General features: G+C 37.8%; 3 protein-coding genes across 3 annotated transcripts; all 3 read left to right on the top strand.

Moving 5' to 3' along the window:
* Positions 1 to 2,141: 2,141 nt before the first annotated feature.
* On the top strand, positions 2,142 to 2,774 carry LOC139875698 (putative disease resistance RPP13-like protein 1). Its single transcript, XM_071863012.1, has one exon. It carries the CDS (start codon positions 2,142 to 2,144, stop codon positions 2,772 to 2,774), a length of 633 nt encoding a protein of 210 aa, XP_071719113.1.
* Positions 2,775 to 10,354: 7,580 nt separating this feature from the next.
* LOC139875697 (putative disease resistance RPP13-like protein 1) lies at positions 10,355 to 11,005 on the top strand. Its single transcript, XM_071863011.1, has 2 exons — positions 10,355 to 10,614; positions 10,657 to 11,005. Exons 1-2 carry the CDS (start codon positions 10,355 to 10,357, stop codon positions 11,003 to 11,005), a joined length of 609 nt encoding a protein of 202 aa, XP_071719112.1.
* A 99-nt stretch (positions 11,006 to 11,104) lies between these two features.
* Positions 11,105 to 11,830, top strand: LOC139875696 (putative disease resistance protein At3g14460). Its single transcript, XM_071863010.1, has one exon. The coding sequence runs from the start codon at positions 11,105 to 11,107 to the stop codon at positions 11,828 to 11,830; it is 726 nt and encodes a 241-aa protein (XP_071719111.1).
* Positions 11,831 to 25,906: the final 14,076 nt, after the last annotated feature.

The following is a 25,906-nucleotide window of genomic DNA, read 5'->3' as shown; positions in this document are numbered from 1 at the left end:
AGCAACCGATTATATATATACTTCAAGTTCGTTACATCTATTCGTTTCCTTATCAGCTAATTTTGGTTTGGATCATCGATTGGACAGTAAAACATCATGTGATCCGGTAGGATCTTAACCCGTTACCCGACCCGAGAAACAAGGAAAATAGGGTGTACTTAGCAGTTATTGGTTAGTCAAGATTCTACCACAATATTCTCAACTCCATTTACACGTGAGAATATGGCTAGTACTCCACTCATGACCCCATGATCATGTGTACGTGTGATTCATGGAGAAAACAAAGCTTCATTTACAATTGCTATTTATATAGTGTAAATGAAAGAATAGAGGTAGTAGGCCTTTAGTATTATTGTTACCAAGAGTGCATGTACTAAAGAGAGTAAAGTAATAAACTTTATTTAACCCCATTTTATTGTGTTTTCGTTGGTTACATATCCATATTTTGCAAACTGTAACAAGAACAAAAATAAATCTAATATCCTTGCAAGATCGTTGAGTTGTGCTTATCTTGTCACATGATTCAAAGGATTCACAGAAACTGATTGAGGGTTAAAAACACAATGGGTTCATTATTGTTCAAATAACCCACAGTTCAAGTCTAATTGAACCCAGGCCTAGAATTATACCCAGTTCACATATGCTTTGACCCTGTTTGACTTAACTTAATGGACTTTCTGTTAACTTTATAATAACGAAGAGACATTAGAGGGGAGAGTACCGAAGAGACATATACAACGGATGAAGCTTGTTAATTATGCTCGGAACATCAGCTTTGGGTTCAATAATTACATCATAATCACCTGAAACTCTTGGGGTCCATCGTCAAAAACAATAGCACCTATTTATTCTCTGGTTAATATTGACTTTTACATGGCGGCTTTTAAAAATTATAAGTCTTTTTTGCACCGTAACGAGAAAAATCCTTAATTTTATTATAAAATTACATGATTACAACAATAGTACACTTTCTTGACAAAGAGCTAATAAAGTTGTATTCGTTATACACTTCATGCAAAGTTAGGTATATTCAACCCATTTGACCCGTTTCCTGTTCAACTAATTTGTTTAAATTTAACCATTAACCTGATATAGACATAACATAAACCGAATCTACACGTTGTATGTCTCTTAAAACTCGTTTAACATGATCAAAATGAACGCCACCTGTAACAGATACTCAAAGATCCACCGCTATATATTCAACCAATCCCCTCCTCATCTGATAATCTAAAATCAAATGAACTTGCAAGAGAAAGAGCTAGGGCTTTAATTATAAAATATGGAGGAGCAAACGATTCGTCGCCGGAGAACAAAACTCAAAATTTCCCTACATCTTCATACGATGGTACTAATCAGGGAAACAATACCAACGATCATCGATCCTTCGATTCAAGTGGGAATCGTATAACATCTTTCCTATTTTCTAATTTTCCCGATTCCTGGAATGTAACTAAATTATGGAAATTTTTTAAAGGATATGGTTCTGTTAATGATGTATTTGTTCCCCTACCAGACGAGTAAAAAATGGTTTGTGATTTGGTTTTGTTATGATTTTAGGCTAATTTCAGGCCCGTATGTTGGACCCAATAAAAACAACTCTCACAATCCTTCCTTTATTGGGCCGATCCTACTTCCAAACATTACCAATTTCTGCTCTAATGGACCCAAAAAACATATCAAAACAATCAAGGCCCATTCTACCTCTAATACCCAACAAACCAACTGTTTGTCAACTCCTTCGCCTAATAAGTCTAAAAATTTGAGTCCACCGATCTCCTAGCCCAGTTAATACCCCAAACAGGTCCCCAACATTCGTTCCTGAAATCCCAATCGTATCTGCAATACTTATCCATGATCCACCCACTGATAACTTTCCCCCTTTTTCAATCCTGCGACGTTTAAAGAACCGGATTCGTTTTATTCCAAAATCGTAACTAGAAACCTAAATGAGTTTGTTAATAAACTTTGATACCTAACGTCTTCCTGATCCTATTACTTTTACTTCATCTGCAATTCTACGCTAAAAAGCCATATTCTTGGTCTACTAGTTTCCTTCATCTTTTGAAATCAACGGGATCCCTATTTTACAACCAATAAACCAAACAAACAATCTTATTTCAATCAATTTCCAAATTCCAATGGCTGAAATAGTTGTTTCGGCTGCTGTTACAGTGCTGATTGAAAAACTACTCGCTGGTGACTTGATGAAGTTTGCTCCATCTAAAGGAATCGAATCTACGCTGAAAAAATGGGAGAAAAATTTGCCTATGATTCAAGCTGTGCTTGCTGATGCAAGTGAGAAGCATATAACACAGGAAGCTATTAAATTGATGTATGGTCGTAAGATACGTCCTATGCTAGATGAAATTACCGAAAAATTAAATGATCTTGTAGAGCAGAAAAATAATCTAGGTATAGGTATTAACACGATAGCTGAACTTAGATCGAATAGAAATAATAAACGATTGGAGCAAACTTCCCTTTTAGATGTGTCTACAGTTTTGGGTCGAGAAGCAGATCAAGAAGCACTGCTCAGTAAGCTATTGGGGGAAGAAGCTTGTAATCAGAATGGGAGCGTCATGTCCATAGTCGGTCTAGGTGGGATAGGGAAAACAACTCTTGCCCAACTTTTGTACAACAACGAAAAAGTCAAAGGCCAGTTTGAACTCAGGGTATGGATTTGTGTTTCGGACGAGTTTGATGTACTCACTATTAGCAATAAGTGTTGGTGTGTGGAGACGTTTAAACAACAAGAAAACAGTTTCAGGTGATCGATGCGGCGCATCTTGCCTTGGATGCGGCGTATTCATGCAGCGATTTATGCCGAAGGTTTTGGATGCGTTGTTTTTAACTAATATGGCGCATCAAACTCGAGTGATGCGGCGCATCACCATCTCGATGCGGCGCATCGAGGGCTGGTTCTTGAATCTGATACGTAGAAAACTAGAGGGATGCGGTGCATCACTTATTGATGCGGCGCATCGCCTGTCTGTCTGCAAGTTGATCAAGTTGCTCAAATGGGTTCCGTATTTTATTGACTAACCTTTTGCTTTAGGTGCAAAGTGGGTACTTTACACCTTGAATTGAGGCTGTGATCATGCTAATTCAAGGGTGTAAAGCATGGCTAGTTGGTTCTAAGTTGGTGATCACTAGCACACTTATAGATCAAGTTGTAGTTTGGTTGGTTTCTTGTTTGCTCTATATATAGAGCTCATTCATAGTCATTGTAATATACCACATACAAATATTCAGTAAATAAACACTCTCTAGTTGGTCCTTGGACTAAAGCAATCACAACGATTGCATATAACCACGTTATATCTTGTGTCGTTCTTACATTTTTTGCATTTTAATCTTCCGTTCATTAAGTGGGTTGAGTGATCTTGATAGTATCACTACTCGGCTAGTAGTCTTGTAGAATTACTAGCGTTATTTGGGTCCAAATATACTAACAACTGGTATCTAGAGCACAAGGTTTCGTTAAGGGAACGATGGCGGAAGACGGAAAGTTTAGAATCGACCGATTCAATGGGAGAGACTTTGGCTTTTGGAAGATGCAAATTGAAGATTACTTGTATCAAAAGAAGCTACACCAACCTTTGTTAGAGACCAATCCCGAAAGCATGGACGATGCCGATTGGACGCTTTTGGATCGTCAAGCCTTGGGGGCTATTCGTCTTTCACTTGCTAAGAACGTTGCTTATAACGTTGTGAATGAGAAGACGACGTTTGCTTGCTTAAAAGCACTCTCTAACATGTATGAGAAACCTACCGCTGCAAATAAGGTATTTCTCATGCGTCAATTGTTCAATACTAAGATGAAGGAAGGTACGAGTGCAACGGATCATATCAATGAATTTAATAATATCGTTTCAAGGCTTGAATCGGTAGAGATTAAGTTTGATGATGAACTAAAAGCACTAATTTTTCTTTCATCATTACCTGAAAGTTGGTCGGGTACGGTTACCGCAGTTAGTAGCTCTACGGGAACTACTAAGCTAGCGCTTGAAGCTATAAGGGATTTGATTCTTGGTGAAGATACTTGTAGGAGAAACTCAGGAGAATCAACGTCCGGTTCTTTGTTAAGTACCGACAACCGGGGTAGGAAATTTGAACGCGGTGAGAAGAAGGGTAGAAAGAAGTCTAAGAAGAGGTATCCATCGAAAGATAGAAGTGAAGTTACTTGTTGGGGTTGCAATCAAAAGGGGCACTTTCAAAGGAATTGCAAAAATAGTTCCGTGAAAGGTGTAAACTTGGCCGAAGGGGAAAGTGATGATGCACTTTTGTGTAGTGTTGAAAATCCTATGGAGTCTTGGATTTTGGATTCGGGAGCTTCGTTTCATGCTACTCATGTCAAAAACATGATGAAGAATTTTCGTTCATATCAAGGCAAGGTGAGATTGGCAGACAACAAGCAATTCAATATAGAGGGCATTGGAGATGTTGTTTTGAAGACTACTCTTGGTTCTAATTGGACTTTGAAGAACGTAAGGTACATTCCTAAATTGAAAAGGAAACTTATTTTGGTTGGTCAATTAGATGATGAAGGTAACGCGGTTACTTTTGAAAACCGCCAATGGAAGGTGGTTAAGGGTAGTTGTGTAGTGGCTCGTGGACATAAAAGGGGAACTCTTTATATGGTTGAAGTGTTTGATGAAGACACGGTGGTTGCTACGGTTAATGTTGAGTCCGAATCAACTCTATGGCACCGAAGACTTGGGCATATGAGTGAAAAGGGTATGAAGATGCTTGTTTCGAGTGGGAGGATTCCTGATTTGAAGAAAGTAGAACTTGGGTTTTGCGAACCATGTGTTTATGGGAAGCAAAAGAAGGTGACTTTTGGGAAATCAGGGAATGCACCTAAGTTGGAGAAATTGGAGCTCATTCATACGGATGTGTTTGGTCCAACCAATGTAGAACCACATGGAGGTTCTCGCTATTATGTCACCTTCATTGACGACTCCACTCGAAAGGTATGGATTTATTTTCTTAAAGCTAAATCCGATGTGTTTAATAATTTTGTGAAGTGGAAAGCTATGGTTGAAAATGAAACTAACTTGAAAGTCAAGTGCTTGAAGTCGGATAATGAAGGGGAATATGGTAGTCTTGAGTTTAAAGACCATTGTGCAAAGCTCGGTATTAGAATGTTGAAAACGGTACCGGAGACACCGCAACACAATGGGGTCGCCGAACGTATGAATCGTACGTTAAATGAAAGGGCTAAAAGTATGAGACTACATGCCGGTTTGCCTAAAATGTTTTGGGCGGATGCGGTTTACACGGCGGCTTATTTGATAAATAGGGGACCCTCAACACCGTTGGGTTTCCGAATTCCCGAGGAAGAATGGCAAGGTAAGAAGGTGAGTTATGGTCACCTTAGGATCTTTGGGTGTAATGCATATGTGAAGACCAAAGATGTGGATAGAGACAAGCTTGATGGGAGAGACTTTGGCTTTTGGAAGATGCAAATTGAAGATTACTTGTATCAAAAGAAGCTACACCAACCTTTGTTAGAGACCAATCCCGAAAGCATGGACGATGCCGATTGGACACTTTTGGATCGTCAAGCTTTGGGGGCTATTCTCCTTTCACTTGCTAAGAACGTTGCTTATAACGTTGTGAATGAGAAGACGACGTTTGCTTGCTTAAAAGCACTCTCTAACATGTATGAGAAACCTACCGCTGCAAATAAGGTATTTCTCATGCGTCAATTGTTCAATACTAAGATGAAGGAAGGTACGAGTGCAACGAATCATATCAATGAATTTAATAATATCGTTTCAAGGCTTGAATCGGTAGAGATTAAGTTTGATGATGAACTAAAAGCACTAATTTTTCTTTCATCATTACCTGAAAGTTGGTCGGGTACGGTTACCGCAGTTAGTAGCTCTACGGGAACTACTAAGCTAGCGCTTGAAGCTATAAGGGATTTGATTCTTGGTGAAGATACTCGTAGGAGAAACTCGGGAGAATCAACGTCCGGTTCTTTGTTATGTACCGACAATCGGGGTAGGAAATTTGAACGCGGTGAGAAGAAGGGTAGAAAGAAGTCTAAGAAGAGGTATCCATCGAAAGATAGAAGTGAAGTTACTTGTTGGGGTTGCAATCAAAAGGGGCACTTTCAAAGAAATTGCAAAAATGGTTCCGCGAAAGGTGTAAACTTGGCCGAAGGGGAAAGTGATGATGCACTTTTGTGTAGTGTTGAAAATCCTATGGAGTCTTGGATTTTGGATTCGGGAGCTTCGTTTCATGCTACTCATGTCAAAAACATGATGAAGAATTTTCGTTCATATCAAGGCAAGGTGAGATTGGCAGACAACAAGCAATTCAATATAGAGGGCATTGGAGATGTTGTTTTGAAGACTACTCTTGGTTCTAATTGGACTTTGAAGAACGTAAGGTACATTCCTAAATTGAAAAGGAAACTTATTTTGGTTGGTCAATTAGATGATGAAGGTAACGCGGTTACTTTTGAAAACCGCCAATGGAAGGTGGTTAAGGGTAGTTGTGTAGTGGCTCGTGGACATAAAAGGGGAACTCTTTATATGGTTAAAGTGTTTGATGAAGACACGGTGGTTGCTACGGTTAATGTTGAGTCCGAATCAACTCTATGGCACCGAAGACTTGGGCATATGAGTGAAAAGGGTATGAAGATGCTTGTTTCGAGTGGGAGGATTCCTGATTTGAAGAAAGTACAACTTGGGTTTTGCGAACCATGTGTTTATGGGAAGCAAAAGAAGGTGACTTTTGGGAAATCAGGGAATGCACCTAAGTTGGAGAAATTGGAGCTCGTTCATACGGATGTGTTTGGTCCAACCAATGTAGAACCACATGGAGGTTCTCGCTATTATGTCACCTTCATTGACGACTCCACTCGAAAGGTATGGATTTATTTTCTTAAAGCTAAATCCGATGTGTTTAATACTTTTGTGAAGTGGAAAGCTATGGTTGAAAATGAAACTAACTTGAAAGTCAAGTGCTTGAAGTCGGATAATGGAGGGGAATATGGTAGTCTTGAGTTTAAAGACCATTGTGCAAAGCTCGGTATTAGAATGTTGAAAACGGTACCGGAGACACCGCAACACAATGGGGTCGCCGAACGTATGAATCGTACGTTAAATGAAAGGGCTAAAAGTATGAGACTACATGCCGGTTTGCCTAAAATGTTTTGGGTGGATGCGGTTTACACGGCGGCTTATTTGATAAATAGGGGACCCTCAACACCGTTGGGTTTCCGAATTCCCGAGGAAGAATGGCAAGGTAAGAAGGTGAGTTATGGTCACCTTAGGATCTTTGGGTGTAATGCATATGTGAAGACCAAAGATGTGGATAGAGACAAGCTTGAAGCTAAGTCAAAGAAGTGTATTTTCATAGGATACGGGTAGGATGAAATGGGTTATCGTTGTTGGGATAACGAGGCTAGAAAAGTAATTCGTTCTCGCGATGTTACTTTTGATGAAGATTCAGTCTATGGCAAACCGGAAACGGGGAGTCCTAAACCGGGTCATGTTACTTTTGACGATGTTTCTATTGATGATCTTCCAGGTTCTAGTGGGAGTACGAGAAACAATGAATTGCCAACAAACGGTGAGGCGTCGGAAAATGCTAATGATGGGGATGATTCGGAAAGCGGTGATGATTCCGAACATAGTGCGAGTTCTAGTGATGAGGAGGACACAAATGAAACTGGTCCAACCATTCCGGTTACTCCTACACCAAGACGCTCGACTAGAGTGCCCAAACCTAATCCTAGGTATTCTCCATCAGCAAACTACTTGCTATATACCGAGAATGGTGAACCCGAAAGTTACTTTGAGGCAAGAAAAACAAAATAATTCATACAATGGGAGCTTGCCATGAAAGAAGAGATGGGATCACTTGAGAAGAACAAGATTTGGTCACTAGTAAAGTTACCTCATGATAAAAGGGCATTGCAAAGCAAATGGGTGTATAGAATCAAGAATGAGTTAGATGGCAAGAGAAGGTGCAAGGCTCGTTTGGTAGTCAAAGGCTTTCAACAAAAGGAAGGGGTTGACCATAAAGAGATATGTTCACCGGTAGTTAAAATGACTAGTATCCGTTTGGTACTTTCTATGGTTGCATCCGAAGACTTACATCTTGAGCAACTAGATGTAAAAACTGCATTCTTACATGGTGATCTTGTTGAAGAGATCTACATGAGGCAACCCGAGGGCTTTGAGGTAAAAGGTAAAGAGAAGTGGGTTTGTAAGCTAAAGAAAAGTTTGTATGGATTGAAGCAAGCACCTCGGAAATGGTACTTGAAGTTTGACGAGTTTATGAAGAAGATTGGTTTCTTAAGATGTGAAGCGGATCACTGTTGCTACTTGAAGAAATTCAAGTCTTCTTACATAATCTTATTATTGTATGTTGATGACATGTTGCTTGCAGGTTCTAACATGTTCGAAATTAACAAGTTGAAGGGATTACTTTCCCGAGAATTCGAGATGAAAGATCTTGGTGGTGCTAAGCAAATACTTGGCATGAGTATTGTGCGTGATCATGTGAAGGGTACTCTATACTTGTCTCAATCTAAATATATTGAGAAAGTAGTATAGAGGTTCAACATGGAAGATTCAAAGGCTCGCTCTATGCCTTTGGGAAGCACCTTAAATTTATCAAAAAGTCAATCACCAAAAACGGAAAGAGACAAGACGGATATGGAAAAGGTTCCATATGCATCGGCCATGGGTTGTATTATGTATGCCATGGTTTGTACAAGACCCGTTATTGCTCAAGCAGTGGGAGTTGTAAGTCGTTATATGTCTAATCCGGGGAAAGAGCATTGGGAAGCGGTCAAATAGTTGCTTCGTTATTTGAAAGGTACTTCTAATATGGGATTGTGTTTCTCTAAGAATAATCTCATACTTAGAGGTTATGCGGATGCTGATTTGGGTGGATGTGATGATTCGGGGAAAAGCACTACGGGTTATGTTTTCACAATGGGGAAGACGGCGATTAGTTGGTTATCTCGATTGCAAAAGAGCGTTGCTTTGTCAACCACCGAAGCCGAATACATGGCTATTGCAGAAGCTTCTAAAAAGCTAGTGTGGTTGAAGAACTTCTTAGGAGAGTTGGGTAAAAGACAAGACTATTGTGTCGTGTATTGTGATAATCAAAGTGCGGTTCATCTTGGGAAGAATCTGGTGTTTCATAGTCGAACGAAACACATCAAGATAAGGTATCATTTTATTCGTCAACATATAAATGATGGCACTTTATTCTTGGAGAAAATCCTTGGTACGAAGAATCCTTCCGATATGTTTACTAAGGTGGTTACGACAGAGAAATTAAGGTTTTGCATTACCTCAATTGGTCTTCTCACGAATTGATGAGAGAAGACCCCAGCTAGAGATGTGAATGGTGTTACAAGTTTAACAAGTAGTATTGAAGACCTTTTATCGAAAGTCTACTCATCCGAAGTATGTGTTGAGCGTGCGTGTTCCAAATGGTATTTGGCGGTAATCGAAGGTGGTTTAATATTCTTGGTTAAAATCATTGATATGAATGGAGTTTTGTTCAAAGTCTCCAAGTGGGAGATTTGTTGGTGTGTGGAGACGTTTAAACAGCAAGAAAACAGTTTCAGGTGATCGATGCAGCGCATCTTGCCTTGGATGCGGCGCATTCATGCAGCGATTTATGCCGAAGGTTTTGGATGCGTGGTTTTTAACTAATATGGCGCATCAAACTCGAGTGATGCGGCGCATCACCATCTCGATGCGGCGCATCGAGGGCTGGTTCTTGAATCTGATACGTGGAAAACTAGAGGGATGCGGCGCATCACTTATTGATGCGGCGCATCGCCTGTTTGTCTGCAAGTTGATCAAGTTGCTCAAATGGGTTCCGTATTTTATTGACTAACCTTTTTCTTTAGGTGCAAAGTGGGTACTTTACACCTTGAATTGAGGCTGTGATCATGCTAATTCAAGGGTGTAAAGCATGGCTAGTTGGTTCTAAGTTGGTGATCACTACCACACTTATAGATCAAGTTGTAGTTTGGTTGGTTTCTTGTTTGCTCTATATAGAGCTCATTCATAGTCATTGTAATATACCACATACAAATATTTAGTAAATAAACACTCTCTAGTTGGTCCTTAGACTAAAGCAATCACAACGATTGCATATAACCACGTTATATCTTGTGTCATTCTTACATTTCTTGCATTTTAATCTTCCGTTCATTAAGTGGGTTGAGTGATCTTGATAGTATCACTACTCGGCTAGTAGTCTTGTAGAATTACTAGCGTTGATTGGGTCCAAATATACTAACAATAAGATCTATCAAGCTATCACCGGAGAGACCACAAATTTTACTAATTTGGATCAGCTTCACATGGCACTTCAAGAAAAGCTTTCAAACAAAAGGTTCCTACTGGTGTTGGATGATGTTTGGAATGAAGACCAAGAGAAATGGGGAGTTCTTGAAAAACCTCTTAAAGGGGCGCCAGGCAGTAGAATCATCGTTACCACACGAAATACCACGGTTTCAAAAGTGATGAATAGTGTTGAGCTTTACACTTTGGGGAGACTATCGGATAAGGATGCTCTATCCTTGTTAGCTAAATCTGCACTAGACGAGCATAATTTTGACAGGCATCCATCACTAATATGAGCTGTTCAATTGATCATTAAGAGATGTAAGGGATTGCCTTTGGCGTTGATAGCAATTGGGAGGGTCTTGAAGATGAAAGGAACTAATGTTGATGAATGGGAAAAGGTGTTGGATAATAAGATATGGAGTTTAGATGACAAAAGTGGTATTCTTCCTGTTCTCAAGCTAAGCTATTATGATCTCCCTTCTCAACTAAAGCAACTTTTTGCCTATTGTTGTTTATTCGCAAAGGACTACGTGTTCAACAAGAAAGAGCTAGTGTTATTGTGGATGGCAGAGGGGTTTCTAAACCACCCAAAAGGAAACATGTCAATGGAGAGTGTGGGTTTCGAGTACTTTGAAGAGCTCCAAGCAAGGTCATTTTTTCAGTAGTTAATGGGTGACGAAGACTCCAGATACACCATGCACGACTTGATGAATGACTTGGCAATAAATGTTGCGGGAGACTTCTTCTAATTTTTGGATGGTAAGATGGATGTAAATGGTAGGAATGAAGCTTTTGAGAAGTTCCGTCACTTTTCATACTTAGGTCATGGAAGTGCAGAAAATGGAAAGCTCGAGGAACTACACAGATCTGAACGCCTGAGAACATTAATAACGAAGTCAGCAGTTTATTCACCTCACTTGTTGTTGGACAATGTTCTTGTGGACTTACTTCCCCGATTACTGTTCATGAGGGTGCTAAGTTTAACTCAAAATACAATCACAGATGTACCAAGATCCGTTGGTGTGCTAAAACATTTACGGTACCTCAATTTTTCACAAACGGTAATTAACCAAGTACCGGAAGAGGTTAGTGAGCTTTATAATCTACAAAGCTTGTTGGTCAGTGATTGTACGTTGTTAACTAGCTTGCCGGTCAGTTTTCATAAGTTAATAAACCTTAGACATCTTGACATGTTTAACACTCCATTGTTGAAGAAAACACCCTTAGGGATGGGTGGATTAACGAGTCTACAAACTTTGTCCAAGGTTATTATCGAAAGAGGTAACGGTTTCAAGGTATCTGACCTTAAAGACATGTTGAATCTTCAAGGTGAACTTTCCATTAAAGGATTGGAAAAAGTGACAGATCCACAACAAGCTAAGGATGCCAAGTTGGAGGAAAAGAAGGGTCTTGTGAGTTTGGATATGGAATGGAGTGATAATGTATTTGACGATTCTCGGAATTCAATTCTAGAATATGAAGTATTTTAAATGCTAAGGCCTCCCACTAAGTTGAACAAGCTGAAGAGTTTTCACTATGGGGGAATGAAATTTCCTAGTTGGTTTGTGGGCCCGTCATTTGATAAGTTAACACATCTTACAATATTCAGTTGTCCAAATGTGGTTGAGTTGTCAATTGGACTAATATTGACACTTGAGTATTTGGATTTATCTTTTTGTAAAAAGTTGGTATCAATAAAAGAAAATCAGGTTAATGCTGGAAGTAGTAACAGGAAATCCGTCCGTAGAAAAGTTCGTCTTTCTAGATGTGATTCATTGGAGAGTTACACTTGTGCTAATAACATTGAGAAATTGCGGATAGATGAATGTGATTCAATGACATCAGTGAGTATGTCAACAGCATTGCAGGAGCTGCCATCGACACTTGAGTATTTGACTATAAATAATTGTAAAAAGTTGGTATCAATAGGAGAGAATGAGGTTAATGTTGGAAGTAGCAACAGGAAATCCATCCTTAGAAAAGTTCATTTGGTTGGTTGTGATTCATTGTTGAGTTACAATTGCGCTAATACCGTTGAGGAATTGTGGATATTGCAATGTAATTCAATGACATCAGTGAGTTTGCCAACAACATTGCAGGAGCTGCCATTCTCTCTCAGGTCTTTTAAAGTCTGTGATTGTAAAAATCTAAAGTCATTATTTCATGAGCAATTTCACAGTCTAACATCTTTGGAAGAGATGAGCATAAGTAGGTGTGAAAACATGGACGATAAATTTCCAAGTGGGTTGTGGCCTCCTAATTTAAGGAAGCTAAAAATAGGAGAGTTAAAGAAGCCAATGTCATAGTGGGGCCTGCAGAATTACCCAACCTCACTTGTTCATCTTGACTTATATGGTAAAAATTCAGGAGTTACTTCATTTGCAATGGAAGGAGATGAGATGAATGCTGCATCAACATCTTTTCTTCTTCCACCATCTCTAACTTCTTTAGAAATCTGTGAATTTAAGGAAGTGGAATCAATTTCAAATGTGGTCTTAAAACACCTTAATAATCTTAAGATTTATTCATGCCTGAATATTAAAGATATGCCACAGTCAACTTCATCTTTGACCGTATATTCTACGAGCGAAGTGACTAACAGAAACTCTATCTATGATGATGATGATGCTCCTCCATATTGTTGCATACAATAGCTAAACATCTTTTCTTCTTCCACCATCACTTACTTCTCTACGAGCGATGTGGTCCAACACCTCACACACCTTCAACAACTTGATATTTGGAAGTGCCCAAATATTAAAGAAGTGCCACCATCAACTTCATCTTTGATAGTAGAAGTCCGTAAGTAGGAAAGGTATGTCCTCTCTATATTAACATTTATTTTTGTTATGCTTCATTACATTTATTCAATGAACTCACTTCCTTTGAATCTAGTTGTTGCTCATTGTTCTGTTGGTACAATTACCCTCCAACTATTTGATTAAATTCCTCAAACCCTTCCAAAAATATGTAATCTTTATCATCTGTTTGATGAAATTTTTCAAAAGATACTCACTTTATTATTTAGTGTTAAGTTGTTTGTTTTTAGGGAGAATAACGATATAACCATCTCTAACACCTCACAATCACTTTTTGTTTGATTTCTGCTTGTCATTTGTCTGCAGTTGATTCATTCAGGGTTAAACGACATGATGTTACATTGATGCTCAAATCTTCCTAATTTCATTTGCAATGGAAGGAGATGAGATGAATTATGCATCAACATCTTTTCTTCTACCACCATCTCTAACTCATCTTGAAATTAGGTATTCTAATGATGTGGAATTAGTTTCATAGGTGGTCCAACATCTCACTCACCTTCAACGACTTTCTATTTGGAGGTGCCCAAATCAACTTCATCTTTGAGAGTAGATGTCCATGAGTAGGAAAGGTATGTCATCTCTATCTCTTGCAATACCAAAATATCAGTCTTAATTAATTATTGTTTATATTAACATTTATTTTCTAATGTAAATGTCAATCTTGGAGTTGTCTGTATTTGTATTCATTGACTTCTCAACATTGTAACTTTGGACTTTTCATCATTTAGATGAAAGGTTTTCCTCAATTTATATATTATTTGTTTTTTCGCCGAAAAAAAAAACTTCTAATTTTATATGCTTCATTACATTTATTCAATGATACTCACTTTCTTTGGATCTAATTTGTGACACCCCGTATAAAATCATCGTGTACGGTACATCAACAACAGGATCATTACAAGGTCAAACACTATATGCTGTTTGAAAACCAGTTTTGCATTCATGAACAGATAACGTTTTACAAAAGATGAATAGGAAACATTAACATGAGTACATTATACTAAGGTCATTACAAAGCTATTGTTTTGAAAATAACATAAGTTGGGAATGCAAAGTAAAAGTTTCATGCTTGAGACATCTCTAAGTAATGCAGCGGAAGTCTAACACAGCAAGTGTGTAACAGCAAGTCTATACACCGAGACTAGAACAGCAAGGCTAACAGTAGAAGCAACAACGTCTAAACACCTGAGAAATACATGCTTAAAAAGTCAACACGAATGTTGGTGAGCTATAGTTTGTTTGTATTCAGTAATGTAATGTAGGCCACGAGATTTCAGTGCTTCAAACAAGCGTTTCAAATCAGTAATTCAAATCAGTATGATAAAGTATATGTATAACCGTGGGCACCCGGTAACTAGACTTAACGTTTATAACCCCCTGAAAGTACACTTGGCGAGTGCGTATGTCTACGAAGTATTAAACACTCGTTAAATGCTAGCGTGACTAGCCCGAGTGGGGATGTCAAACCCTATGGATCCATATCTAAGATTCGCGTTCACCGGTTCAAAAACCAATGACAAAACGTTACCGAGCTAAAGGGAATGTTTCTGCCGTTGTATAACCCACACATATATAAGTTTAAGTACTCGTGCCTAGTATGTAAAACATAAAATCCGCATGTATTCTCAGTTCCCAAAATAAGTTAAAGTAAAAAAGGAATGCTATAACTCACAGTGATAAAAGCGGTAAAGTCGGTAATGAAAGTACGCAAGTAGTAAGTCGGTCCGAAAGGTCGTCAACCTAAATCAAGGGTTACTAGGTCAGTAGGTTGTTTTTATAAATTCTAATAGTGCATAAAATAATTTTAAGTGTCATCATCATCATCATTCATCATCATAAAAGCTAAGTAAGTTCGACAAGAATAGAGATCGAAACAATAGGCTGATTCGGTCAGCTGCTGCGACCTCTACGTAAATCGAAAAGATGCATAGTCAGTGGCTATGGCTCCGTATGTGAGTCCCCTAACCGCTGACCAATTTTCAGAACCTAACTCGTCTTCGTTTGACCGTGGCGACGGTTTAAGTGCGAGTAGGTCAGAAATTTCAGCACAACGAAAATGAAAGGAAAAGAAGAAGAAAAAGAAGACTTACAAGCAATACTAGAAAGGGAAGAAAGAAAGAACAAGTGTGTGTGAAAACCAAATGAGCAAGTGATTTGAATGAGAGGTAAATGGCTAGTATTTATAAGCAAGGAATTTGACAAGGATTGATGACATGGACAAGGACTAGAATTTATAAGCAAGGAATTTGACAAGGATTGATGACATGGACAAGGGCTAGTATTTATAAGCAAGGAATTTGACAAGGATTGATGACATGGACAAGGGCTAGTATTTATAAGTAAGGAATTTGACAAGGATTGATGACATGGACAAGGGCTGATTTATTGGGTCACTAGCTAGAGTAGGGTGGGCTTGAGCCCAACAAGGTAGAAAGTCCAACAAGACTAACTATTGTGCATAATTAAATTACTATGCGTAATTAAGCATCCAAAAACCCAGGTAATTATTATTATAAAATAATAATTAATATTTCGCAGTCATAATATTCCGATTATGACAAAAGTTAAACGTGCGCGCAAGTTCGCGATTTATTCGAAACGTCAAATAACAATAACGGTTATAAAGGCTTCCAATGATCAAGTTATGTATCTTACATACTCTAAGGCACGTTTTAACATATAAATGGAAGTAAACCACGTAAATCAAGTTTCCAGAGTATAAAATAACACAGTACGCACAAATACGCAGTTTCGCAAAAACACAAGGCACAAAAGCAAGTCGAAAAAGCCGGGTCGTTACATTACCCACCTGTTAATGGAAATTTCGTCCCGAAATTTGAGGAGTGACAAAAAAAAATGGTACCGTATTTAAATAAGAAGTAGTGTTTCAAAGTTCCGAAAGATTCGTGGGCTAAAAAGTGAGCTATTTACCTTTAAAGGTACTCTGGCGTATAAAAGTAAGAATAGGTATATGCTATTAATTAAGTCTCTTAGGAGATCAACAAATTGATTTCGTTTCTGGTTAACAAGAGTATGTTGTCTGAATATATCCACAAAAGAAAAGATGATGTTTTTAGCCTTACAGGCATCTTTAGTAAGCTGGATGCATGAAATACATCATGAATGTTACTAAACCCATCTAAAACATTGAGCGCTTATGTCACAATACAAAGCTGACAGGTAGGATGGAAAACATGGTGATCATAAGCATGCGATTTGATGTCTGGATAGTGTTAGCCACGGATTTTACTAACCCCTTGATTTCGGAAAGAGACCATAGGCATAAAGAACTCAATATTTAAGAACGTTTCATTTAACTATATGAATTGAAACTTTTGCTGAAAGTGAATAATCGGACTTATATGCAATGCAAGCCATAATTATCTATAGTGCCTTCAGGACGGTCTGAACGAACAATGAAGGATATCACCCAGTTTACCATACTGCAGGTGAACTTATCCTTAGATGGAATGAAAGAACAGTTCCATAATGTAACTTTATCCTTTCAGTTACATGTTGAAGTTAGGGTTAACATTAACTAGAACAACATATAGTTGCAACCAACGAAGAAAGGAATGTGTAGAGTAACCATATCCGTATTACAGATGTTTTAAGCAGTCCCTTCCAAGAGGATAACAAGATTCATAGATTCCTAAAGTATGTTACTTTACATTTCTGAAAGAGAATCGCACGAAAGGTGTGATCTTTGAACCAGGGTGAACTCTTCGAGCGGTTTGTTCTGAATTTATCCTTATACTTAAGGAGATGCGCGGACAAGAAGATACGTGGACCCTTGGTCGTAAAGAACAGTTTACTCTAAGTGAAAAGAATCTCAAAACGATTCCTTGTACCTCAACCTACTAATTCATAGAGATGATTTTTACGAGGATGTTGCGATTAGCCGTGAAATATTGAGAATAGAAACCCACCTAGTGCCCTTCCTACAATGGGGTGACCATTGAGTGTACCTCAGAAAACTGATTTATTAGCCCGCGATTTTGCCATGTTTAACCTTAAAAGGAACATTTTTCGAGTACAAAGACTTCCTAACAAATTTTTTTTTTATAAATCTGCCACCCAAAGTGGCTCAAGCGTTTTTAACAAGGATTTTAATAGTAAGCTTCATCCCTAACGGAGGGAGAGAAGAAGTGTGATCCCTACATGGTGTAGTCTAATACGGAAACCTTTAATAAAATCAACCGAGGAAGTTTTGAAAAACCTTTAAACGTTTGATGCGACAACATAAATGGAACGAAGTTCTTGGTAAATTTAGAAATATGTATAACGAGTACCCTTTGCACAAAATTATTTGACTTAAAACAACTCAATAAAGGAGCGATTTTTAATCATCTTGAAGGTATAACTTAGTATGTACTAACCCAAAATAAGTAAGGGTAAATTTATACATATATGATTTTATAAATCGCGTAAGTGATAGAAAAGTTTTTAGTACTTTCATTTGTCCATAAATCTCGTGAGGACCGCACAAATAAGCAACGTGTAAATCAACGTGTAAAATTTTTGATAAACATAGTTTTTCGTATTTCAGAGGTTACGAGTTGAAAAAGGTCGAGTGAAAAATCTTTGAATCATCGGTTGACATGTTACTAGGTAATGAAAACTAATGAATTAAATGTAGTTTTGATGATTATCCGAACTTAAGTCTTTGGCCCAAAAATGTTTACGTCCGAAGCCGTTGCTAAAAAGTGAGGTATGAAGGATAGAGCATGAGGATGAGAAGTTAATCGCTTCTTGACTTTGCAGAATGCCACACAGGTTATGGCTAATATTAAAGTCGGAATACTAATGATGTTAATATCGCTAGATGAGAATTTCCTTGGAATAGGTCAGGACTTTGAGTTATGTAAGATAGAGCATCGCTCCGACAGGTGTGAAGAATAAGATCCCTGGGGTAACGCAGTAATTTTGAATGGTTTAAGTGTTTGTGGATGCCCGAAGGCTCTGCATGACGTGGTAGTAAGTGCCTTCATCACATACACACACATGAATCTCTTAGTTTCGACAGTTGTCTGTCTTCATGATGACTTGGATACGAATAAGCAACGAAAAATTTTATATTGACAAGCAACGAAAATTTTATAGAATTCATTTAAGGTGACGATGTAAGAAAAGAAATTAAGTTCTTAGCAAACTAGGGTTATGTACAACACGTACCATTCAAGGTAAAATATCCTTTGAATAAAAGATTTGATTTGTAAAAGTGAAAGTAAAATTTCATATGTATTTGTCAAAAAGAAGTAATTATTTACTTTATTTTATATAACGTATACGATTTCAAAAATTTGCACGAATGGCAAATAAAATAAATTTATTTTTATTAAGTTTTGAGAGGATCGCACAGTAAAATAGTGTAAGTAAAATTTTGGCAAACAAAATTTTCATATTTCGGAGGTTACAAGTTGAAAAAAGATTGATGAGAATCGAGTAAAAGACTTTTGAAAATCTCGGGTGATATTTGAGCAAAAATGTTATGAGGTAATGAAAACTGTTGAATTTTAATGTGGTTGATGACTATTAGTAGGGCATAAGTCCTTCGACCAAAAATACTTAAGTATAAAGTTGTTGCTTATAAGTGAGAAACGAAAGGGAGAGTATGAGGACGGGGATTAACTACCCATTGATTTTGGAAATTCCGAACTGATTTGACTAATATCGAAGTAAGAAGGGTGATGGTGTGATTATCATTGATTAAGAATTCTCTCGGAATAAGTTAGGATTCAGTGTCGCATAAGAATGAGTATCAAATATGATTCTTGGGTAGTATAGAATTTGAATTGCTGAAGTGACGGGATACAATTTCCTTTATGTATCGTTGTCCATTGTATCGGTTTCTTTCATGGCTAGAAAGTGAGCAGATTTGGTGAGGCAATCAGCGATAACCCCGATAGTGTCATAACTGCCGACTGTTTTCGGTAGTTTCAGAATGAAATCCATCGTCATCCCTTCCCATTTCCATTGTGGGATCTCGGGTTGTTGAAGTAATCCATATGGCTTTTGGCTCACCATTCTCGCGAGGTATACGAATAATCTTCTTACTATAAATAACTTTCGCTTTCGTCCTTGAAAGTCAGTCCGTTCCAACTATTTCCTCAAAGCTTTCTAACTCGATGAGTATTAGGTTAATTTTAAGGTCCATTCCAACCAAATCTTATTATACTACCGTGAAAATTTTTATCAACCTTCTCAAATAACATCTGCTTGTGCGCAGGTAACTAATCCTTTCCAACTACTACTATAAAACTTCCAAGTTTTGTTGGCATGAGGTCATCTCCAAATGACCCACCTGTTAATTTTTAAGGTACTATCTTAAATTACTCCTCTATCTCTGCCAACTTACCATTAGCTTATCCTATAGAATAGTTAACTCTCATGATTGTTAATGGCTTATTAGTCATCACACTAGGATTCTTAGATATAAGGTTTCTATCACTCTAGTATTAAACAATTCAGAGACGATAAATTTTTGTGAAGAAACGTACCCTAACTAAAATCAGGATCCATGCGAGTCTCCATAGCTGAGATAACGATTGCTCTATCGTATGTGAGTCCAAAGTTTTTTTTTTTCCTATTTGAGAACTTTTTCCTTAAGTATCCAGGGTGTCTATATCTATAACAAATTTTCGGGTTATCAATTCTGCAGTCCAGGCCCTTCTCGTACAGTATCTAGACTAAGTGGTTATTCCTGCCTTTATCAGACCATAATGCGTATACTCAAGTGGTTCCTACCAAAATTTCCTTTGAATCGCTTCATATTCCTTATGTAGTAACATTGGGACTTCTGCATGATTTACTTCAATATAATTACGCTGGCCTGGCGTCATTATATTGTACTAAATCGTACGTTCATTCCAATATCACTCTATATGGTCAATGTAACGTGATCACTTTCAGTTCTACTCAATTTCATCCAACGGTGCTTTATCTATGCTATCTCAAAACAAAATCTACATAATTAATCTCACGGTTTCTCGGTGTGGGTGCGTAAGTTCCGTAGGTCATGCACCAATGCCTAAATGTCCTGAAATTTCTTCAAAATGTTCAGGTTCAGGTAACATCGTTAGGTTCCTTTCTAGAAATTCAATCTGGGTCTCGCGTCGAGTTGTATGTGTAGCAAGTAGTAGTACGATATGTCTTGAGGCGACTCCCAAGTCTTTGGGTATGGTTGAGCATCAGTAGAAGGCACTCTGACCTTGTGAAAGGAGATGTCCTCCCGACTTCCCCAATGCCTAAGAGTGTTAGGGTACTAAATCCAGAAATGTCGTCAGATCGTCAAGCAGTGGTGAAGAACGAAAGATATAAGTGACGGTCATGAAAGCGTACGAGATACGAGCCATCTTGCAGGAACTGAACAACCTTCGAATGTTCACACGTCGTACGTGGCTATTTAGAGTGAGCTCGGGGTGCGGTTACTCCGACAAATCCTCCAATATCTCTTCCTCCGAGGATCGACTTTAGTGGGCGTGTAATCCGAGGGGTACTCCTCCTAGATTGCGTGAAGAATCATTTCGATCTCTGGAACGGTGGAACAGTAGTAACAGGTGGATTACAATACTAATCCTTAGGGTTAGACGTGTGGGAAATGGGTTCAGAAGAACATCTGAACTAGGAAAGGTAAGTTTTTCCAAGTCGGTGCAGCGAATAGCAGGCATGAAGCAAGCACGTAATCAGGCACTACAGCAACCTAGCTCGTTTACAACAGTATATAGCATGGCAATATTAACAGTACTAAACAGAAGTAACATGCAATCGAAAGCAGATAGTAGCATGCAGTAGCTAGAATAAGCAAAAGCATGCAGCGAGTTTACATAGCAGTAAAAGGAAACGGTAGCATGCAGTAAGTTCATACGGTAGTAAAAGTAAGCAGTGGCATGCAGTAGTAGTAAGTAGTAACATGAAGTAATATAACACAGTAGCATGCAGCAGGTTCCGCAGAAACAAGTAAACTAGCAAGTTGTAGATTAGTCCTATTAGTGAATCCTACTTGGGTCGGTCCTAGACTCACTAATGCAACCTAATTCCCTACAACCAATGCTCTGATACCAACTGTGACACCCCATATAAAATCATCGTGTATGGTACATCAACAACAGGATCATTACAAGGTCAAACACTATATGCTGTTTGAAAACTAGTTTTGCATTCATGAACAGATAACGTTTTACAAAAGATGAATAGGAAACATTAACATGAGTACATGATACTAAGGTCATTACAAAGCTATTGTTTTGAAAATAACATAAGTTGGGAATGCAAAGTAAAAGTTTCATGCTTGAGACATCTCTAAGTAATGCAGCGGAAGTCTAACACAGCAAGTCTGTAACAGCAAGTCTATACACCGAGACTAGAACAGCAAGGCTAACAGCAGAAGCAACAATGTCTAAACACCTGAGAAATACATGCTTAAAAAGTCAACACGAATGTTGGTGAGCTATAGTTTGTTTGTATTCAGTAATGTAATGTAGGCCACTAGATTTCAGTGCTTCAAACAAGCGTTTCAAATCAGTAATTCAAATCAGTATGATAAAGTATATGTATAACCGTGGGCACCCGGTAACTAGACTTAATGTTTATAACCCCCTGAAAGTACACTTGGCGAGTGCGTATGTCTATGAAGTATTAAACACTCGTTAAATGCTAGCGTGACTAGCCCGAGTGGGGATGTCAAACCCTATGGATCCATATCTAAGATTCGCGTTCACCGGTTCAAAAACCAATGACTAAACGTTACCGAGCTAAAGGGAATGTTTCTGCCGTTGTATAACCCACACATATATAAGTTTAAGTACTCATGCCTAGTATGTAAAACATAAAATCCGCATGTATTCTCAGTTCCCAAAATAAGTTAAAGTAAAAAAGGAATGCTATAACTCATAGTGATAAAAGCGGTAAAGTCGGTAATGAAAGTACGCAAGTAGTAAGTCGGTCCGAAAGGTCGTCAACCTAAATCAAGGGTTACTAGGTCAGTAGGTTGTTTTTATAAATTCTAATAGTGCATAAAATAATTTTAAGTGTCATCATCATCATCATTCATCATCATAAAAGCTAAGTAAGTTCGACAAGAATAGAGATCGAAACAATAGGCTGATTCGGTCAGCTGCTGCGACCTCTACGTAAATCAAAAAGATGCATAGTCAGTGGCTATGGCTCCGTATGTGAGTCCCCTAACCGGTGACCAATTTTCAGAACCTAACTCGTCTTCATTTGACCGTGGCGACGGTTTAAGTGCGAGTAGGTCAGAAATTTCAGCACAACGTTAATAGGGTGTAGTGACTCTCGGAGGGCCATAAATCCTAAACCGTAACTCGGATTAAGACGAGGCATAAACGGAAAATCATCTACTCGAACTGAACTAACTGAAAATAAACTTTCCAGTAGCCCAGGTGGTCTGATCAGATATGAAAATTAGTGGACAAGTGCTCCGGTGAGGTTCTTGGTGCTTGATGCTCATCACGGTTCTCATCCTTGATGCTTGTAGCTTCAAGTGTACAACTCGTTGATGGTTTAGCATCACTTTTGACCAAGATTCTACCATCAATACACAATATGTTAAGACCAAGTGGTAACACAACTCATTTAAGAGTCTTAGATGGATGATGAACCAAGGTTACATCATATCCTTAGTCTTAACACAATTACAAGTCCTATTTACAAACAAAGTTACAAACTTTACATCAATCAAACAAGTATGAACAAGATCCAAGTCAAAAGAGGTGATGGAACCCTAAGCTAGAGAGCTTGGATCCCTTTCACACAATTTATAAGGTCACAAAGCTAGAAAGCTTGAACCTTTAGTGTTCTTGAAGATCTTGAAGCATAAAGCTTGGATCTTTAAGATATATGAAGATAACAAACAAAAGTTTGAATCTTTATCACAAAATAACAAGATTAAAGTAAAAGAAAGATGAATCTACAAAGTTGGTGAAGATTCAAAGCTAGAAAGCTTGAATCTTCCATGTTCTTGAAAGATTCATGCTTGAATCAACAAGATATAAGCAAGATCAAAGCTAAAAGGAACTTTGATCTCCATAATATGATGATGATGGCCACGAAAATGAAAGGAAAAGAAGAAGAAAAAGAAGACTTACAAGCAATACTAGAAAGGGAAGAAAGAAAGAACAAGTGTGTGTGAAAACCAAATGAGCAAGTGATTTGAATGAGAGGTAAATGGCTAGTATTTATAAGCAAGGAATTTGACAAGGATTGATGACATGGACAAGGGCTAGTATTTATAAGCAAGGAATTTGACAAGGATTGATGACATGGACAAGGGCTAGTATTTATAAGTAAGGAATTTGACAAGGATTGATGACATGGACAAGGGCTAATTAATTGGGTCACTAGCTAGAGTAGGGTGGGCTTGAGCCCAACAAGGTAGAAAGTCCAACAAGACTAACTATTGTGCATAATTAAATTACTACGCGTAATTAAGCATCCAAAAACCCAGGTAATTATTATTATAAAATAATAATTAATATTTCGCAGTCATAATATTCCGATTATGACAAAAGTTAAATGTGCGCGCAAGTTCGCGGTTTATTCGAAACGTCAAATAACAATAACGGTTATAAAGGCTTCCAATGATCAAGTTATGTATCCTACATACTCTAAGGCACGTTTTAACATATAAATGGAAGTAAACCACGTAAATCAAGTTTCCAGAGTATAAAATAACACAGTACGCACAAATACGCAGTTTCGCAAAAACACAAGGCACAAAAGCAAGTCGAAAAAGCCGGGTCGTTACATAATTGTTTATCATTACTGTGTTGGTACAATTGAAATCCTAACTATCTGATTATAATATGATCCAACACTTCATACAAATTTTTAATCTTTACTCGTTATTGTGAATAACACACCAGCTGTTTGATGAAATTTCTCAAAAGATACTCATTTTATTATTTAGTGTTGACTTGTGTGCTATTAGGGAAAAATGATATAAACATCCCTAACACCTCATACTCACCTTCTGTTTGATGAAATTCGTCTATTCACAATGGATAAAAGATACTCATTTTATTATTTAGTGTTGATTTATGATTTTCATTTGGCTGAAATCTTAATCACCTTTCTTAATTTCAATGGTTTGATCTATAAAAAACTAACATGTGTATTTATATATATTTCATCAGTACTGCAGAATAAGTGGTAAAGCAGCTGACTGTTTATTTGTATTAACTTTGCTGTTTGTTCATTACTGTGTAGGTACAATAGCCCTGCTGCTGTTTAATGAATTCCTCAAACATACATTTTTTGCAAAATCTATTTGGGAATGCATCCCAACTTGTACCTGATGTTTATCGTGTGTATACAGTTTGTACTTAAACTTGTTAGAAGCTAGTATAATTTATATTCTTAATTGATTTTCTTGTTACAGTGCTTATGTAATAATTGATTCTTCTATTAACAAACATTTGACACTCTCTTCTGTTTAATAGATGACGTGATTTTGTATTATGATCTGATGTAGCTAAAACATAAATGGAAAACTGTTGGAGCTCGATGGATCTTGGGATCGAAGGTTTTCGTGAATCGTTGACGTTCGGGATCGAATGGGTCGAACCGGATCCTTTTGGACCGGATTAGATCGATGCCTAGAGTCTAGATTCGACTTGTGTGGGTTTTTGGGACGAGAGAAAACGAGCGGCGGCAGTGAATAGTGTTGGAACCGTCAACTGCTCAAATGAACAAGGCAACCCGTATTTATATTCTCAGGGAGACAGTCGGTCGACTGTCTCCAACATCGGTCGATTGATATGACAGTCGGTCGACAATCATGTTTGCCTCGGTTGATAAGAACTGGGGATTTATATGCACCAATAAACTCCCCCTAAGACCTAGTTCTATCAACATTTCTTCTTAACTCGGACATAAACACCACCAAACTCCATTGAGGATCAACATACTCCCCCTAGGATGTGGCATTACATTCTGATTTACTTGAATTCCCTTATGCACCAATAAACTCCCTTATATGGCACATATTTTCTCTACTCGTCTTCTCTCTTCATCTTTATCCTTATCATATTCCAGTGACAATTGCAAGTCGATACAATTATCAAGAAATACAATTTGTTGAACCTTTAAGTAAAATCTCTTTTGATACTCGGAGACTTATACTCAGCAATCTTCAAAGCTCGACAGTCATTAGATTAACCCTAACTTATGACTGTTGTGACTTCAGGTTCTTCAATCTCTTCAAATCTTCTTAGAAGCAGCGGAGTCTTAAGATTTGACAATGTTTGGCCCATAAATAATCAGACGCTTCTGATTATCCCACAATAAATTCTATTTTCTTCAAAAGCTTCTTAACATTATAATCATCGAGACTATTAATTAAGCAGCTTTATTCCTTTCTATCACGTACGCCATTCCTTCATGTTCATCAGAACTCCCGAAGCTCCAACTTTAACTTCTTCTTTCAGTTAACATGGCTCGTACGTATATCAACTTTGACAAAATGTTGGTCATACAAACATACAGTTCAAACAAACACATGTTTAACCATTTTGACTCAACATTTTTCACATACATTCAAAATTCAAATCACATTGTTGTAAAAGTTCAAAACTCTTGAATTTTCAAACAGCAAAAACACTTATTGCTTTTCAACAAAACTTAACTTCAGTCTGACACGTCAGTTGCATCTCACATGAGTAACCAGAAAATAAATAAGACCGAAAATATTTTTGAATTTTCTAAAATTTATGCAAAAACATACCA

Source organism: Rutidosis leptorrhynchoides, chromosome 11 (genome assembly GCF_046630445.1).
Source record: "Rutidosis leptorrhynchoides isolate AG116_Rl617_1_P2 chromosome 11, CSIRO_AGI_Rlap_v1, whole genome shotgun sequence".
In the NCBI taxonomy this organism is placed as follows: Eukaryota; Viridiplantae; Streptophyta; class Magnoliopsida; order Asterales; family Asteraceae; genus Rutidosis; species Rutidosis leptorrhynchoides.
This window is presented reverse-complemented; position numbering and strand designations above follow the sequence as displayed.